Source organism: Podarcis raffonei, chromosome 13 (genome assembly GCF_027172205.1).
Source record: "Podarcis raffonei isolate rPodRaf1 chromosome 13, rPodRaf1.pri, whole genome shotgun sequence".
Classification (NCBI taxonomy): domain Eukaryota; kingdom Metazoa; phylum Chordata; class Lepidosauria; order Squamata; family Lacertidae; genus Podarcis; species Podarcis raffonei.
The window spans coordinates 2803427-2821357 of NC_070614.1; the positions used below are offsets into that span (position 1 = coordinate 2803427).

The window sequence follows — 17931 nt, forward strand, 5'->3', positions numbered from 1 at the left end:
ATGAATGAGCAAGCACGGGGTTTGCAGTACCCTAAGGTATAATCACCAATAAAAAAATGTACCTTGAAAACAAGGAATACTCCAGATGGAGAAGTCAAAGCTTTCTGGCTTCTAGAATATTTGTATGATTTTCTATGCTATTAACTGATCATTCATATTCAATTTGAAATGACCATGTGAGATAATCAGAATGAATTTAAACTTGTTAGTCAATTCATTTTGGGTATGAATCTGCATGTATGATGAAGATGATCACCTCAGAAGCTGAGAACCCAATGAGGGTCACCATATCACATTCACTGTGAAACCTTTTGATTTCAGACTGAAAAAAGGAGAGAAGAAAAAGAACCTCTTGGGAAAACTACAACAATACATTTGTAATTCAATTCTGCACTGCTACATTTGTAATTAAAGAGAAAAAATAGGTTTTAATATAAACATATACACAATGTTTCTCAAATTTCTAGATGATTTTTCTCAGAACCAGCCTTTATATACATAATTTTAGTCCATGATGATATATTCCATATGTTCTTTTAATTTAATTTATACACTTATTGACAAAGACAAATTCTTAAATACCATACAGTGATGATTTATTCCAATTCTCTCCCTTGAAATGAAACTGAGACCAGTGTACCTTAAAGCAAATTACCAAAATACAACTCATTCATACTTTACACACATTGTGATACATCCAGGTTTTTTCAACATTTCACTCACATCACATAACAAAATCAATTCATATAATACCTTTGTAGAGCAATTGCTGCTCCTAAGCCACTCACACCATTGCTGATTCTCATGCTGTCATCATACAAATGTTCGTATCCACACACAGAAACCTCAAATGCTATATGTGTAATAAATTAATTAAGGCTGCAGCCCTAAACACACTCACTAGGGAGTAAGTGCCTTTGAAGACAGCGGAACTTCTGGGCTAGCATGCACAGGGTTGCATTATAAGCTTCTTACACTTTTTAAGCCATGGCTCTTCTTTGTGGACAAGTCTATAGATTTTTCAGCATTCTAAATAGATTTTGTTTGTTTGTTTTTTGTAGTATTCTTGCTGCTGCATGACAGCCTGTTTTTCCTTGTATATCCACATGTAGGCCAAATTTCATAGATACTTCAAAATGCAAGCAGAAGTGATCCCGCAACTGAGGAGGGGTACTTATAGCTCCATCCACAAGATCTGACCAAGCCATACGATATATGCATCCATGTGTTACTTGAGAGCTGAACACAATGGGATGGCTTAGCAATAGCAATGATGTTGCTAAAGCAATGGAAGACTTGGCCCATGATTAGGGTAGAACAAAGTTTTATCTGATGGACAATGAACTAAGTGTTTTAGCATCTGAACATCTATGCCCTTTACATTTTAGCAGCAACAGTATATTTATGTCAGCAGTAGATAGTCTTCCAGCACCTGATTAAAATGTTTACACGAACAGTAAAAGATACTTTGCTATCTGTATCTGAAGAACAACAGATTTTGAAACAGAGGAACAGATCAAACAAACTGAATTTAAAAAGCACCACCCATTTCAGAACAAACATGTGGAAGAAATAACAAGACAAAGAGCAATACAGACACAAGGAGCACATAAAAACAGCCAGTGGAAGAGAGATTGCATCCTCTTCCACATACAGTTGCCCCACTGCCTTTTCTGCATAGCACATGATCTCTGCCTGCTTTAAATATGCTTATCAGTGATGCAGATAGATTTGCAGAGGTTGCAGTGCCATTGCTCCAGCCCTTAGTATTTCATTTCATAAATATGCCTGAGCAAAGTAGTATTGCCAACGTTAACTGGTATTGGGATGATTCAGTCCAATTTTGTGGGAGTTGTGGAAGACTCAACTCTTAGGCGATGAAGGCACTTGGCTCTTCAAATAATTGGGTTGCTTTTCCATTGATATTGCTGGTTGGCCTTTCTCAGTTCACAATGGAGAGCACTGGAATCTTCTAATGAAAAATGTTTTAAGGCAATAAAAGGTGCATACAGCGAGGACATCAAGATTTTCTTTTCTTGTTTTCTGTGTGCCTACATTCCACATCACATGCCTTTACAAACTTACCTGATTCATATGTAGATTACATGGTTCAGTAATTTCCTACAGAATTTTAAAGTGCCACAGTACAAACTTGCTTTCTCTTCCCCAAAGCCTTGGCGAGCTCTGCCATAATCTATCACCACAAACCACTTGGGCTTGACATGTGTCTTTAGAAAGATGAACTCCATTTCTTCACATTTATGCTAACTGGAATCCAGCGGGTGTACTAGTCCTTCTTTATAAACATGAAGAATAGCTTCACAGACAAATTTGTACTGACTCTGCATAACACACACACAATAAAAAAAAGAAAAGGTTAAAAATAACCTAAGTTAGATTTCATTTATATAATATCAGTACAATGGTCAGCTACAATGCCATCATTTTCATACACTGAAGTTAACACCAGCATTGCCTTTAAGACCAAGATGGATAGCATGTGCAGGGGGCAGGGAGAGATCAGCATTAGGTTCTTCAGGTGATTTAAATCCATCTCTGAAGAGCTGAGATAGGCAACAGAGACAGGAAACAGAGATAAACCATCAGAATAGAGAAGGAGGCACAAGTCAAAATGTGTTTATCTAGGCCAAATGAAATCTATAGTGCACAGGAAACTACTGTTTCAATTCAGGCCTCAGTGAATACAACAGGATTTCTTGAATAGTTCTAATTCATGCTGGAATCTCCCTCTGAAAGTATTTTGTTGAAGCATGGCAACTTTAAAGGCAATTAAGTGTTCTTCAGTAGAGACAGAATCACTATGTACAAGGGATGCTTAAGCAATGAACTTCCTGCATCAGCTTGAGGGCAGGACTAGATGACCACTGAGGACCCTTCAAACATTACAATTATATGATTTCAATATATTGAAACTGGGTCAAACACATTGAAAATAGTCTTCTGTACTTTTTACTTACTGATGTTTGCACCATCATAGCACGATGGTCTCGCATCTTTCGTACAATATCCAGTGGATAAACAGGTTGGCTTTTTTCAATTAAGCACAGAGCTGTTTCCATAGCAACCAATACTCCAGTCCGGCCTATTCCAGCACTGCAAGAGGTAAGCAACAAGACTGCATTTTTTAAAAGCAACAACAACCAAAGCATATGTTTTGTCCTGAATTCATATTAAAATTATGGCTTTTTAAAAAATACTGAAAATCTCTTGAAAATATTAGGAATGCTGAATACAACAGAACACTTAAAAATCACTTCAGCAACATGTTCTTTGCAAATTTTTAAGAAAAACATTTCACAGAAAAATGGAGAAAACAATTAAGTTTTAGTAATCAATGGTTAAATATGTAATTTAATCTAATTTAAGCTAGGAGTTTTGCTCCCCCCTCCCCGAAGTAACAGGATATCACAAAGAAAAATTCAATGGTCATAGCTGCCCTATTGGGAGAGGGGGGCAAAAGGAGTTATCTCCTCACAGTTAAGAGACTGAGAGCAGGCCAGAAGATGATACGCTCCTCCCTTACCCAAGGCAAACTTCCTCCACCCACCATAACAGTGGCTAAAGGATACACTGGCATCAAAATCAATGATAGTTAAAAATAATCAGGTACACTGCTTAACCAGAAATTCAAGCCAGCTTCAAATCCTGGTTTCAAATAATTATAAACAGCAAACTTAGACAACCATGATTAAAATCATATTGGCATATATATTTAAGCATGGTTTAGAAAAGCAAGAATGTGCTCTATGCAACCATAGAAGAGATTGTGCATCTTGCAAATGAGATGTCTGTGAGTGCACAATAAGGAATTGTGTGCTGCCACACAGAAGAGCAGCCCTGCTGGATCAGAGCAAGGGTCAATACAGTCCAGCATACTGTTTCTCACAGAGGCCCACCAGATACCTCTGAGAAGCCCACATGAGGGACATCAAGGCAATAACGCACTTGGTATTCAGTGGCCTCTGAAACTGGAGGTTCCATAGAATCAGAGTTGCCCGGAACCATGGAGGTAATCGAGTCCAGCCTCCTGCAACGGAGGATGACAGATGGCAGTCCAACCTCTGCTAAAACATCTCAAAGAGGTGGCAAAGCAAAGGCCACCTCTTAAGCAAGCAGACTGTTCTACTGTTAGATAGCTCTTATAGTTAGTAAGTTTCTCCTAACATTCAGCCAAATATGCTTCCCAGCACTTTCCATTCATAGGTTCTAGGCCTGTCTTGTGGAACAGTTTGTGCCATCTTCTGCATAACAACCCCTCAGATATCATGTCCCTCCTCCATCTTCTCTTATCCAGGCTAAACATATCCAGCTCTTTCAACTATTAATTATAGGACTTAGTTTTCAGACTTCTTGCCATTTCCGTCACCTTCCTCCAGACACACTATTGTTTGTTGATGCCCATCTTAAAATGTGGTGCCCCAAATTGGTCACAGTACTCCAGATGTGGTCTAAACAGCACAGAATAGAGTGGAACTGTCACTTTTCCTTCTGGGTTCCCACCACTTTTAACTTCATAATATAGCTACATTACTGGTACGTATCTTCTTTGAATTTTTCTACTCTACTCTTAAAGCTAGTGAAGCTAGTGGCCATCACCACATCTTATGGCACAGAATTCTATGAATCAACTAATTGCCAGGTGAAGAAGTACCTCCTTTTGTCTGTCCTGAATATTCTGCCAATCTGTTTCATTGCATGACCCCAAGTTGTAATATGAGAGAGGAATAAATTAATAAGTCTTTGAATGACTACTAGACATGGTGATTACATGGAATCTTCAGGTTTAGAGATAATATGCCATTGAGTGTCAGCTACTGAGTTATGTCTTCATGCCTTGTTTGTGGGCCACCACTAGGAAACAGATGCTGAACTAGAAGGACCCTTTATCTGATCCAGTGGGATTCCTATGAGTTCTATTTTTAAAAAAGAAAAGAACAATAAACCCCACCCCACATAAAATCACGCAACCAAGTTGCATTTACAACCAGTCACATTTAAGCTATGTTTTCTGTCTTTCAGGAAAGTCCACTGAAAGTAATAAGCACTTCAAATACATTTGAACAGTCCCTAAGCAGCCTGAAGCAGCAAGAGCAGTTTTGATTCACTATCAGCTATAACACATTCAATATTCATAAAACAGGCTCAAGAACTATCACAAACTATTATGCCAAATGGTTATATGCACAATTATTTACTGCACCTGCAGTGAACAAGAACTGGCGCATTTCCCACTCTCTTTGATCTCATGTAGGTCACAAATTCCAAAAAGTCTGTGGAATCGTCAGGGACACCATGATCAGGCCAAGCCACATACTGGAGATGAGTGACTGTGTGTTCTTCCTCTGTCTGAAATAAATTAACATTTTCACTATAAAGGACTACAGCCATTACTGTAAAAACAGCCTTAACTGAAAATTATGTAATGGGAAAATATCAAACAAACCATTTGCATTTAGATAGCTCAACAATAAATATTGTTGATTTGTGGTCAAAACCAGTACATCATTTATTTATTTATTAGCTGAATCTCTTTCCCCACGCCCCCATCTCCGGAATGGTATTTTCTGTTGTCTCTCTCAGTAGACCCTGACAATGTACAGTAAACCTACTAGAAATTAGTTACATTCTCATTTGAATGTTTTCTGTACTCCATAGACCAAATATGTGAAACTGTGCTATAGCTATTTCTCATAAAAGCTCAATTATACATTCAACATAGCAAACTGTTTGTATTTCCATTTTTATGAAGGCAAAATATTGTCACATACAGAGAATCCTAACTCAAAGCCACCTGTAACACACTGGGTTCCCTGGGGTCTCCCTCTCAAGACCCTTTGTCTCTTCATGGCTGGGACTGCCACCTTGTGGGAAGAAAGCTGCTTCAGCTAAATAACAGCTTAGGTGTTGGGAAGAGCTTGGAGGTCAGCAGTTTGAAGCAGACTGCAGCAGAAGGGAAACATTAAACCCACCTCTCTTTGCACCTAATCTCTCTGCAGTCATTTTTAAAAAACAGGTGAGTTCAACACAGTAACACATATAATGTAATACATAGTTTGGTCCAAAGCGGGTGCTTCCATTTTGCAAAAAACTCTGCCAACTCTGTCACAGTATACCAGACACAAAATGTAGGCAGGGTCAGTTTAATGAAAAAAGATGCAAAAACTAGCAATCAGCTCCAAACCAAATTTGCCATATACCAGTTATGCCGCCATAGCCAAGTCTACATGTGGCTATATTTTGCCAAAGTCTGCATGAATACTCAAAGCTCATTAGAAGTCAGTGGCCCTAGCCAAACTGAAACAAACAACAGCCGGATAGGTAAAGCTGCATCAAACAATATGGACAGGGACAAGAAAGGGTCCCAGTGGCTTCCATGCAGCTTCCTATGCTTTGTTCTTCTGCATTTACTGTTCATTCATCATAGGATGCTGTATTTGAAGTGTAATAAGAAGAGCCCAGCTGGATCAGGCCAAGGACCCATCTACTCCAACATGCTGTTCTCACAACTGTCATCCAGATACAGTATTCCAAATATGGTTGCACCATAGATTTGCATAGTAATATTATTCTATTAGCAGTTTTTTTTTTTGTTATTTTCCAAATTACCCCTAGAACACAATTGATGTTTTTCACAGCCTCTTCACACTTGGGTCATTTGAGCTATCCACCACAACTGCAAGGTTTCATTCCTTCTCAGTCATCACTAGGATCTGTTTGTGATAGTTGTGAAACTAGGATTTTTGGTCCAATGCTTATCACTTTGCAATTGTTTACATTACACTGCATTACCATTCAGGTGTGTAGGGTTCTCTCTCCTTATTTTTCTGTGCAGCAAAATAAGGAATTGAGTGCTGTACCACTGTACTGCACATAGATTTAGTGTTCATTTAGCAATCACTTATTCATATAGAAATGGGAGTTCTAAGTTTTGGCATGTACATGCAAACTTGTATATGTATTCTCACGCATGTAAGCATGCACATGCATTGGTGACGAAGAAAGCATCCAAGCTCTATACTGAATCTCATACCACATACAGCTAAGAGCTGTTTGAATGGGCCTTTGTTGTTGTTGTTGTTTAGTCGTTTAGTCGTGTCCGACTCTTCGTGACCCCATGGACCAGAGCACGCCAGGCACCTCTGTCCTCCACTACCTCCCGCAGTTTGGTCAGACTCATGTTTGTGGCTTCGAGAACACTATCCAACCATCTCATCCTCGGTCGCCCCCTTCTCCTTGTGCCCTCCATCTTTCCCAGCATCAGTGTCTTCTCCAGGGAGTCTTCTCTTCTCATGAGGTGGCCAAAGTACTGGAGCCTCAGCTTCACGATCTGTCCTTCCAGTGAGCACTCAGGGCTGATTTCATTAAGAATGGATGCGTTTGATCTTCTTGCAGTCCATGGGACTCTCAAGAGTCTTCTCCAGCACCACAATTCAAAAGCATCAATTCTTCGGCGATCAGCCTTCTTTATGGTCCAGCTCTCACTTCCATACATCACTACTGGGAAAACCATGGCTTTAACTATACGGACCTTTGTTGGCAAGGTGACGTCTCTACTTCTCAAGATGCTGTCTAGGCCTGTCATTGCCCTTCTCCCAAGAAGCAGGCGTCTTTTAATTTCGTGGCTGCTGTCACCATCTGCAGTGATCATGGAGCCCAAGAAAGTAAAATCTCTCACTGCCTCCATTTCTTCCCCTTCTATTTGCCAGGAGGTGATGGGACCAGTGGCCATGATCTTCGTTTTTTTGATGTTGAGCCTCAGACCATATTTTGCGCTCTCCTCTTTCACCCTCATTAAAAGGTTCTTTAATTCCTCCTCACTTTCTGCCATCAAGGTTGTGTCATCTGCATATCTGAGGTTGTTGATATTTCTTCCGGCAATCTTAATTCCAGCTTGGGATTCATCCAGCCCAGCCTTTCGCATGATGTATTCTGCGTATAAATTAAATAAGCAGGGAGACAAAATACAGCCTTGTCGTACGCCTTTCCCAATTTTGAACCAATCAGTTGTTCCATATCCAGTTCTAACTGTAGCTTCTTGTCCCACATAGAGATTTCTCAGGAGACAGATGAGGTGATCAGGCACTCCCATTTCTTTAAGAACTTGCCATAGTTTGCTGTGGTCGACACAGTCAAAGGCTTTTGCATAGTCAATGAAGCAGAAGTAGATGTCTTTCTGGAACTCTCTAGCTTTCTCCATAATCCAGCGCATGTTTGCAATTTGGTCTCTGGTTCCTCTGCCTCTTCTAAATCCAGCTTGCACTTCTGGGAGTTCTCGATCCACATACTGCTTGAGCCTTCCTTGTAGAATTTTAAGCATAACCTTGCTAGCGTGTGAAATGAGTGCAATTGTGCGGTAGTTGGAGCATTCTTTGGCACTGCCCTTCTTTGGGATTGGGATGTAGACTGATCTTCTCCAATCCTCTGGCCACTGCTGAGTTTTCCAAACTTGCTGGCATATTGAGTGTAGCACCTTAACAGCATCATCTTTTAATATTTTAAATAGTTCAGCTGGAATACCATCACTTCCACTGGCCTTGTTATTAGCAGTGCTTTCTAAGGCCCATTTGACTTCACTCTCCAGGATGTCTGGCTCAAGGTCAGCAACCACACTACCTGGGGTGTACGAGACATCCATATCTTTCTGGTATAATTCCTCTGTGTATTCTTGCCACCTCTTCTTGATGTCTTCTGCTTCTGTTAGGTCCTTACCACTTTTGTCCTTTATTATGGTAATCTTTGTACGAAATGTTCCTTTCATATCTCCAATTTTCTTGAACAGATCTCTGGTTCTTCCTATTCTGTTGTTTTCCTCTATTTGTTTGCATTGCTCGTTTAAGAAGGCCTTCTTGTCTCTCCTTGCTATTCTTTGGAAATCTGCATTCAATTTCCTGTATCTTTCACTATCTCCCTCGCATTTTGCTTGCCTTCTCTCCTCCGCTATTTGTAAGGCCTCGTTGGACAGCCACTTTGCTTTCTTGCATTTCCTTTTCATTGGGATGGTTTTCGTTGCTGCCTCCTGTACAATGTTACGAGCCTCCATCCATAGTTCTTCAGGCACTCTGTCCACCAAATCTAAATCCTTAAACCTGTTCGTCACTTCCACTGTGTATTCATAAGGGATTTGACTTAGATTGTATCTTACCGGCCCAGTGGTTTTTCCTACTTTCTGCAGTTTAAGCTTGAATTTTGCTATAAGAAGCTGATGATCTGAGCCACAGTCAGCTCCAGGTCTTGTTTTTGCTGACTGTATAGAGCTTCTCCATCTTTGGCTGCAGAGAATATAATCAATCTGATTTCGATACTGCCCATCTGGTGATGTCCATGTGTAGAGTCGTCTCTTGTGTTGTTGGAAAAGCGTGTTTGTGATGACCAGCTTGTTCTCTTGACAGAACTCTATTAGCCTTTGCCCTGCTTCGTTTTGATCTCCAAGGCCAAACTTGCCAGTTGTTCCTTTTATCTCTTGATTCCCTACTTTAGCATTCCAATCCCCTATATTGAGAAGAACATCCTTCTTTGGTGTCACTTCTATAAGGTCTTGTAAGTCTTCATAGAATTGGTCTATTTCAGTTTCTTCAGCACCAGTGGTTGGTGCATAAACTTGGATTACTGTGATGTTAAAAGGTCTGCCTTGGATTCGTATCGAGATCATTCTATCATTTTTGAGATTGCATCCCAGTACAGCTTTCGCCACTCTTTTGTTGACTATGAGGGCCACTCCATTTCTTTTACGGGTTTCTTGCCCACAGTAGTAGATGTGATGGTCATCCGAACTGAATTCGCCCATTCCCGTCCATTTTAGTTCACTGATGCCTAGGATGTCAATATTTATTCTTGCCATCTCATTTTTGACCACCTCCAACTTACCCAGGTTCATGGTTCTTACATTCCAGGTTCCTATGCAATATTTTTCTTTACAGCATTGGACTTTCCTTTCGCTTCCAGGCATATCCGTAACTGAGCGTCCTTTCGGCTTTGGCCCAGCCGCTTCATCAGCTCTGGATCTACTTGTACTTGCCCTCCGCTCTTCCCCAGTAGCATGTTGGACGCCTTCCGACCTGAGGGGCTCATCTTCCAGCGTCATAACTTTTATATGCCTGTTGTCTTTGTCCATGGAGTTTTCTTGGCAAGGATACTGGAGTGGCTTGCCGGTTCCTCCTCCAGGTGGATCACATTTGGTCAAAACTCTCCACTATGACCTGTTCATCTTGTGTGCCCTGCTCGGCGTAGTTCATAGCTTCTCTGAGTTCTTCAAGCCCCTTCGCCACGGCAAGGCAGTGATCCATGAAGGGGCATTTCAACAGGTGAGTTTTCATCTCTTCTTTTCCTTCTTTTCTTCTGCTAAGGGTGGTGTCGTGTGGAGCAGCAAAAGCCCAAGGAGGGTTAAGGATATTCCTATCCACCACAACAGGGCATGAGTCTCCCCAAAGAGCAACTTGCCAAGAAAAGCCCAGGAGCAGGCACCAGAGGCCGCCTCCTCGCCTCCGACGACCGCGGCGCAGGCTCCCCGCAGGTAATCCGCCCCCAGGGCCAGCTTTGCGGAGCAGGCGGCCAGCGCCCCCAACAGACCGGCCCCGGCGGCGAAGGCAGCCCCCCAGCCGGCTGGCATGGCGACTCCGACGCGCCAAAATGGGCCTTTACTAATGAATAAAGACAAAATAAGTAACAGCACAAGCACTTATACTTGAGTTGCTTCTTAATAATAATAATAAACAACCAGAGGGCTAGCTTTGACTCGAATAATCTTTGTAGATACATATTCCAGTAAGGCTGACCAATGGACCAAGCGCAGCAGCATTTAGATCAGACAAAAAGCACAACATGTACATAACCATGTGTGAAGTTTTAATATGTATTTTTTCTTGTAGCAAACTGAAAAAGTAAAAATCACTTACTTCAATATTTGTAATAACCATTTCTCTAAACACGTAAGCAATGGTACAATCTTCAGATCGACACTTGACACGAAAGTTGCCATAATCAAGAACGTCTGGAGGATCAGGCCAATAAGGATGACATTTGGTCTAACACAAAAGAAAAACTCATTCTGTCACATTTATATCTTCTATGGAAACATATCTTAGAGGGTTGCTCAAGCAATGCTAATAATCGACATAGAATATACCATGTACTAATTGACATGACAAAAGGCCCAGGTCCAGGCCAAAGAGTTAGCAGAAGCAATCCCCAAAATATCTCCAGCTGCCGCCACAGCAGCTGGAGTTAGCTTATGTTCTAGCAGGCCAGAGTATATGAAGCTTTCATCTTTAGCCTTTCAGTTGCTGGAAACAAAATAGCTCCTTAGTTCCTCAACCTTGATATGCTAAAAAATTTCACAAGCCACAACTTGTCCACCTGCTAAGTTACACTGAAGAATGCAGAAAGAGGGCCTAGTTCCAATGCGCCAAGCAGACCAGCAAACCACATATCAATTCACATACAAACCTCCACCCCCAGGAATGGCTTGATAATCAGGAAAACTGTACCTACCCGCCCTCGTTCTGTAAGGGTTGTCAGCATGATAATCAGTGATAATCTGTGATCCCAAACTGCTTGCCAGAAATGAACACAGGTGTGTGGAAGAGGCCCTTGAGTGGCTATGTATTTGTTCACAATGCCTGCAGGAGGAATTTCCAGCTACGAGAAGAAAGAAAGCTGCAAATAAGGTTGATTCTTACTAGTAATTTTACTGAAGTATTAGCAAAGGAAAGTGGATAATAAATAACAACAACAACTATTAGTATTTCTAGTTATCCTCAAATACAACATCAACCCACACGATTAGGTCACTAAATCAAAATTGAACAAGAAATTGTACAAGAAATTGATAATTCTGATAATTTTGATACTTTTAGTTCTGTAGACCCATTGAAATTAATGGACCTAAGTTAGTCCTGTCCATTAATTTTAAAACGTCCACTAGTATGGAAACAACTCATTGTAATTATTTCAAGACCTGTCTGTGTTACTTACGTTAACATAATTTGCATTTATGTAATCATCATTTCCTTGTAATATTACTCGAGTGATATCATCTAGCGAGAGAAAAAAATAGTAATTAGGTTATATAAATTAGTATCACTTTTCACAGGGATGATGAATCATTTAGCTGCACAATATGGTCTGCAAACACAGTATTTTGAAAACTTAAGTAAATGAACAATGACCAAATAGGACAGGAAAGAATGAAATGTGCCGGATTCAAATGAATCCTGAATCTTGAGCAGAAGTGGTTGCTTCAGAAAGATCTGGGGCTTTCAAAACCAAAGTGGGGTCACTCCAAAGGTTCCCAGATAAAAACAGGAATCTCCGAAGTGAGAAAACAGTGCAGGCAAGTGGGTCTGCCAAAAGTGAAAAATTATCCTCAATTGAATGCCATATAAGCAAATGTCAGAATGGGGAGGGGGGGACCTCTCTTTTTTTTGCTGAGTGTTTTATAGCTTCTAATCAGAGGGAATGATTTTATCAGGAATCTCGAATCACAGTGTTCTGAAGCAGTGATGCTAAAGTAATAGATCACCTTCTGCTCTGTTCTGTGCTAGTTCTGCTGCTGCTGCTTACTTGAAACAGTCCTGTCAAGTCAGTTTACAATTCATTTCTGTGACTTTTAGTGCTAACTCAGCAGAGCCAAGTCTGAAGGTGAGTCCCCCACCCCTTCATCTCAACGCCTTAGCTCCTGCAGCTATACTTCTGACAGGTTTCTTAGGAGCACTTCTATGATTTTTACAATGTTCATAAAATTGATGGCAACAGAATACGGGAGATTAACCCCACCAAAACTGCAAACGTTTGACAGTGTTCATCCTCTCAAACATACAAATTTCATTCAATTCAGTCAAAAATTTAAAAAACTTATATGCTGTTAAAAATAATAATCAAAGTTTAATGTGCCCAGCACAACCCCTCCTGAACCTATCCTACTGGAATTTAGCAGAATAAAGGAGGGTCGGCCCGAGGGCCTATTATGCCTGCAAATTCCATCTAATTCTGTCAAAAATGGGGAAAAAGAATTATAGCCAGAGTGAATGGGAAGACATGAAGTTTCGTTCCCCCAAAATTAGGCAGCCTCTAAATCCAAATCAGGTTTTCTGAAGCAATACTACCAAACACAGCACCGTCTAGGGGAGGCTTTCTCAACATCAAGTTCCTAGATGTTGTTGAGACAACCACTCCCTGATCCTTGACTGCTGTCCCTCCTGGCAAATGATGATAGTTGTAGCCTAACAACATCTGGTCCAGCTCAAAGGGGAACAGGGAGGAAACAACACTTTCCTCCTTTTGAAACCCTTCTGATTTCCATCCCCTGCTGTGCTATATGGTTCTAAAAAGCCCTGGTTCAAGATAGGCTTACCACACAAACATTCTTTATTATGGTCCAAAGACCCGCAAAAACGAAGTACAGCAGGCATATGGAAAAGACATTACTAGAAAGTCACTGTGTTTTATCCAAGACATGTTGATTTCTAATTCTAACTACCTCTGAGAGAAATTTTACCATGACTAAAATTCCTTATCTTCAAAGAGATACTTGAGATAAAAGATATCAGAGTTTCCAGGTAAATTTACCAATAAGGGCTTGATTAATTGGTTATTGGCTTGCTTATACAGCCCATATATAGTAAGATAGATTTCATGCAACCAGCAGCCTGAGAACATAAACGGAGTATTCTGGTAAGTTATAGCGGTTAGTTTAGGACTTCAGATGACTCAAACTACAGTACTCTCTTGTTAAACTTTGAGTGGAGCACAGGAGCAGTTTGAAGCAGATGGGATATGGTCAACACTCAGCACTCAGGTGACACCAATCTCTCTTTACTCCACATAGTAAAGAGCACAGATTCAGGGACTATTATGGTACTGTGCATGAACTGATGATTAAAATGTACTTTTGCTTACCCTGAATATGTAGAAATCACCTTATTTCGGGGCAGTCCTGATTCACTTTTAGGCTGATAGGCATGGAATTACTGTTAAATATTACAAGTTAAATATTAAAGGAAATAAAAGGCAATATATAATTTAATACTCACATGGCAGAACATCTTTGTACCGATTTTTGTCCATGTTTTGAGGTAGCTTTGCACAAGTAATAGCTAATCCTGGCTTTTTTCTATAAAGTTGCTGAAAGAAAATAAAAGCTATTCACTGAATAATTAAATAAGGATCAAGTTGAATCTAGGCAGTCCAGGACCTCCATACACACTGCCCAGACTTGCTTGAATTATAACAAATATAAAATAATTCCCCACAAATGAACAACTGGCAGTTCCCAATCCCTGTGGATGGCAGCTTGACTGGCACTGGAATTTGCGGTGGTCTTGTAATTGCTCCATATCTCTGGCCAGATCATATGACAAGTGAGTTGGGGGCTTATTTTATTTTGAGGCCTTGTTGCAAAGTGTTAACAAGTTAATGACAATGCAGGATTAGGCATTTACAGAAGAGAGTTACAGGGCAGGAAGGCGTTCTTAATCCTTGGCTTGCCTATCAAGTCAGAGGAAAGCTGACTAAATACCCCTCAAATTTTGATGCCAGTTCTTAACAGGATTACAGATTAACAAAAATTGTAAGAAGATAAATTTACTATTTTGACAGCTGCGTGCCATTTAAATACACTGTTAAATAAAATCTAATTAGGGCATTATGATATCTACATTGCACTTCTAAAACTGCCAATTAAAAGACTGCATTTAGTTTTTAATTTTGTGGTGAAACACAAGGGTTTTGTAGGCCTATCTAAGCAGCAATTATTAACAAATCATTACATTTTTCTGCTTTTATGTTTTTAGAAACTTGCACTTCAGTATAGTTAAAGCATGGTCATTGTGAGAATAGAATGCTGGACTAAGTGGGCCTTTGACCTGATCCAGCAGGGCTCTTTTATGTTTTTAAAGTCATGACTTACAATGCTGCTTTGGCAAGCACCTGAATGAACCCTTAGCTTCTGGAACACCAAGTGCTCCATTTCTGGGCTGTCAACAAATATAGCACACGATCACAGAGAAGAGAAAGTTAGAAGGAGGAGAGTAGCCAAGAGAATAGTGGCTTTATTTGCATCTGTTTAGGAAGGGACACATTCAAACCAAGGGTTTGACACTGTGATGGTTGCTTACTTCAAACTGAATTAGGACAGTTCCACTTTCCAGTCCTTTCTTTAGTTGCTCCATTGATTCTTCTAAAGTCTCACCATACTCAGAACAGTTGGGAATAATTGTTTCCAGAAAACTAGATCCATCAGTTTCATCTTCCAACTTGTTCTCAACAAGTGGTCTAAGAACTAAAAATACACAGGCAAATCCAGATCTTTAACATTCTTCAAACAGTAATATCTAGATATTTTAAAGAAAATGTACATGAAAAAGGACAGATTTGTAAAAGCTGCTTTGCTAATTGTTGCTCTTTGACAGTTCCAAAGCAAATATCCTAAGGCAGGTGAATATTAGCAGGGAGGGAGATGCAATTCAATCTCTTTCTGTGTCTCAGCAACTATTTTTTTCTTTGGTAAATTGATGAAATATTGCTCTCATGAGGGGGAAAACAATTTTAACTCCAGCGACTTATCTCAAAACCTTGATTTGAAACCATGCTGAGATCAGTTTGCAAAGATTGGGTCTACAAACAAGGCCAATTTGGATGTCACAACAAACCATGATTACAGAAAAATCTTGACATAATGGCCTGATGGGGGGTATCTTGGAATCTCAAGTCTCTGGTGCCTGGATCCAGACCAGTAGAGTTCTGAAATTCAAAGATGGAAGGGAGGGATCAAAACACTTCCTTCCCTTCCATGCCAGAAGGAGTGTGGAGCTCAAACTACTAATTGCCCTAGGAGTGGAGAGCTGAAGGGAGGCTATACCCTCTTCCTCCCCAGAAGCTTTAGTTAACTGTCTGTAAGATTCCAATGTTTCAAGTGACTCCTTGTAGAAATTTAAAGAAAAACTCAAAATAAAATAGCTTCTAGTGTACAGACAATAATCCTGCTCAGTTATGCTCCAAGCAGCAGGATCCCACCACAATCCCACTCTTCAATAACATCACATAAATACTTACCTTTCCGCCTGATCAGAAGTACAAGCTCACGTGTATGTGACTCTCTGCTGGCTTTTATAAACATCACTACTTGGTCATGTGTGTGCTCAGAGATGTCCCGGCCATTGATTAATACTATCTGATCACCTTCAAGCAATTTTGGAATGCATTTATCAGACTGCCATAAGACAAAAGAAAATGAAGTCACCATTTTCAAACCTTTCAGTCTAAGAAACAAATTGGATATTAACTTCAGTGTGAAGGATTTGACTGAATCTCTAATTAGCAGTGCTATTCTTTATCTTGATGAAGTATTATCTGCATTAGGAAACCATGGAAAATTTATTTGTTTAATATATTTGGAACAATTTCCCATCAGCAATGTCTGACACTATTCAGTTCAGATTGAGAATGAAGCTGAATGAATAATCCAGGGGCCCACATCCTGATTTTATGCATTTCTACTGAGATAATGTCCAAGATTTCTTTCCACTCTCTTATTCTACTAACGATTAGCAGCAGCAGTTATAGTCATAGTAGTAGTAGATTTCTATACTCTGCCTTTTTCCCTGATAGGGACTCAAGGAGACTTATAGATAAAATACAATACAAAAATGAAGGAAGTTCAAAAGTTTATACTTACAGGGGAACCTGGAATGATTCTGGACACAACTAGAGGTATCTTCTGATCAATGCCCCCCTAAAACATGGTGCCAAAGTATTTTTATTTATTATATTTTTAATTATTATATTTATATCCAGCTACTCCTCTCAAAGTACCCCAGGATGGCAAGCAACAGTGACAAAACAATACAATCTTTAAAACATTTAAAATACATCTGAATAGTTAAAGTATTAATACACTTAGGCTGAAATCCTATGCTCTGGGGAAAACTTCTATTAAACACAATGGGGTTTTCTATTGATTAGACATGTAATAAGCTGGCATTGCAACTGTGCAATACATGATTTATCTAGAACAGTTTTCAAACTGTGATGGGGCATTCCAGAAGTTTATCTGTCAGATAAGCTTGACTTAAAACAAAGCTTGTCCAAATTCTTCTCCCTGTGATCTAAAGCTGCCAAAGGTATGATCTAGCACATCTTCCTAATTGTTAATATTAGGGGATCATGAAATCCAACCAGCTTCACCAGAATTCCAAGCAAGCAGCAAGTATCCTATACAACAGAAATCTGCAATCTTTCTATCACCAGAGCTTAGTTGAGAAAGCTGAAAATTACAGATATCCATCAGTCAGCAAAATGGTAGCAGATGGAGGAAGAGTTCGGTAGACAATTACTATCATTTTCTCTTGTATTATTTCTCCCCCCCCATCCCCACATGTATTTTCTCATCTTTCCTTTCGTCTTCTCCTTCCAACACTCGACTTGTACCCTATTTCCTTCCTGCAATTTTCTTCATTCCTCCTCCCTGCTCCTTTTACACTGTGACATGATTAGAGTGTTGGACTACGACCTGGAAATCCAGGGTTCAAATCTCCACATGGTCATAAGGCTCATCTTAGCCTAAGCTATCTTACAGGGTTGTTGTAGGAATTCATTGAAGAGGGGAAGAACCATATACACCACCTCGAGCTCCCTTGGAGAAGGGGGTGGGATGTAAATGGAATAAAATAAATAAAAACAAATAAGTGCCCTACTGTCAATCTTATCAGTATGAAAAAAGAACTATTTTATTCTACAATGAAATGAAAGAGTATATAATTTCTACACAGAGCCATGTGTAGGAAAATGTGTAGGAAAAGAGCTTATTTTTACACTACATTTCACTAAAGGTTGTTGGGAAAAGACATATAGCAAGAGCCATTGCTTCTTTTCTGGTGGTACAAATTGGTATGTCGTACTGGCACTTTCCCCCCTTCT

General features: G+C 39.9%; 2 protein-coding genes across 8 annotated transcripts in view; both read right to left on the reverse strand.

The window, feature by feature from the left end:
• Positions 1-408: 408 nt before the first annotated feature.
• Positions 409-17931, reverse strand: part of PTPN3 (protein tyrosine phosphatase non-receptor type 3) — a 261139-nt gene continuing 243616 nt past the window's right edge. For all 7 annotated transcript variants that reach the window (XM_053362369.1, XM_053362364.1, XM_053362363.1 and 4 more), the window contains 10 exons: positions 16691-16747; positions 16069-16225; positions 15132-15295; positions 14049-14139; positions 11992-12053; positions 11509-11655; positions 10914-11042; positions 5222-5367; positions 2979-3114; positions 409-2342 (listed from right to left, as the gene is read on the reverse strand). In XM_053362369.1, the coding sequence (XP_053218344.1) occupies positions 2265-2342; positions 2979-3114; positions 5222-5367; positions 10914-11042; positions 11509-11655; positions 11992-12053; positions 14049-14139; positions 15132-15295; positions 16069-16225; positions 16691-16747 (1167 nt within the window). In that variant the 3' untranslated portion in view covers positions 409-2264. The remainder of the gene's footprint in view (positions 2343-2978; positions 3115-5221; positions 5368-10913; positions 11043-11508; positions 11656-11991; positions 12054-14048; positions 14140-15131; positions 15296-16068; positions 16226-16690; positions 16748-17931) is intronic.
• Positions 10325-10641, reverse strand: LOC128400256 (transmembrane protein 42-like). The gene has a single exon (XM_053362416.1). It carries the CDS (start codon positions 10625-10627, stop codon positions 10331-10333), a length of 297 nt encoding a protein of 98 aa, XP_053218391.1. The 5' UTR covers positions 10628-10641; the 3' UTR covers positions 10325-10330.

Bases quoted from the DNA above. Each gene is read 5' to 3' on its own strand.
- LOC128400256 (XM_053362416.1), bottom strand. From the start codon at position 10,627: ATGCCAGCCGGCTGGGGGGCTGCCTTCGCCGCCGGGGCCGGTCTGTTG.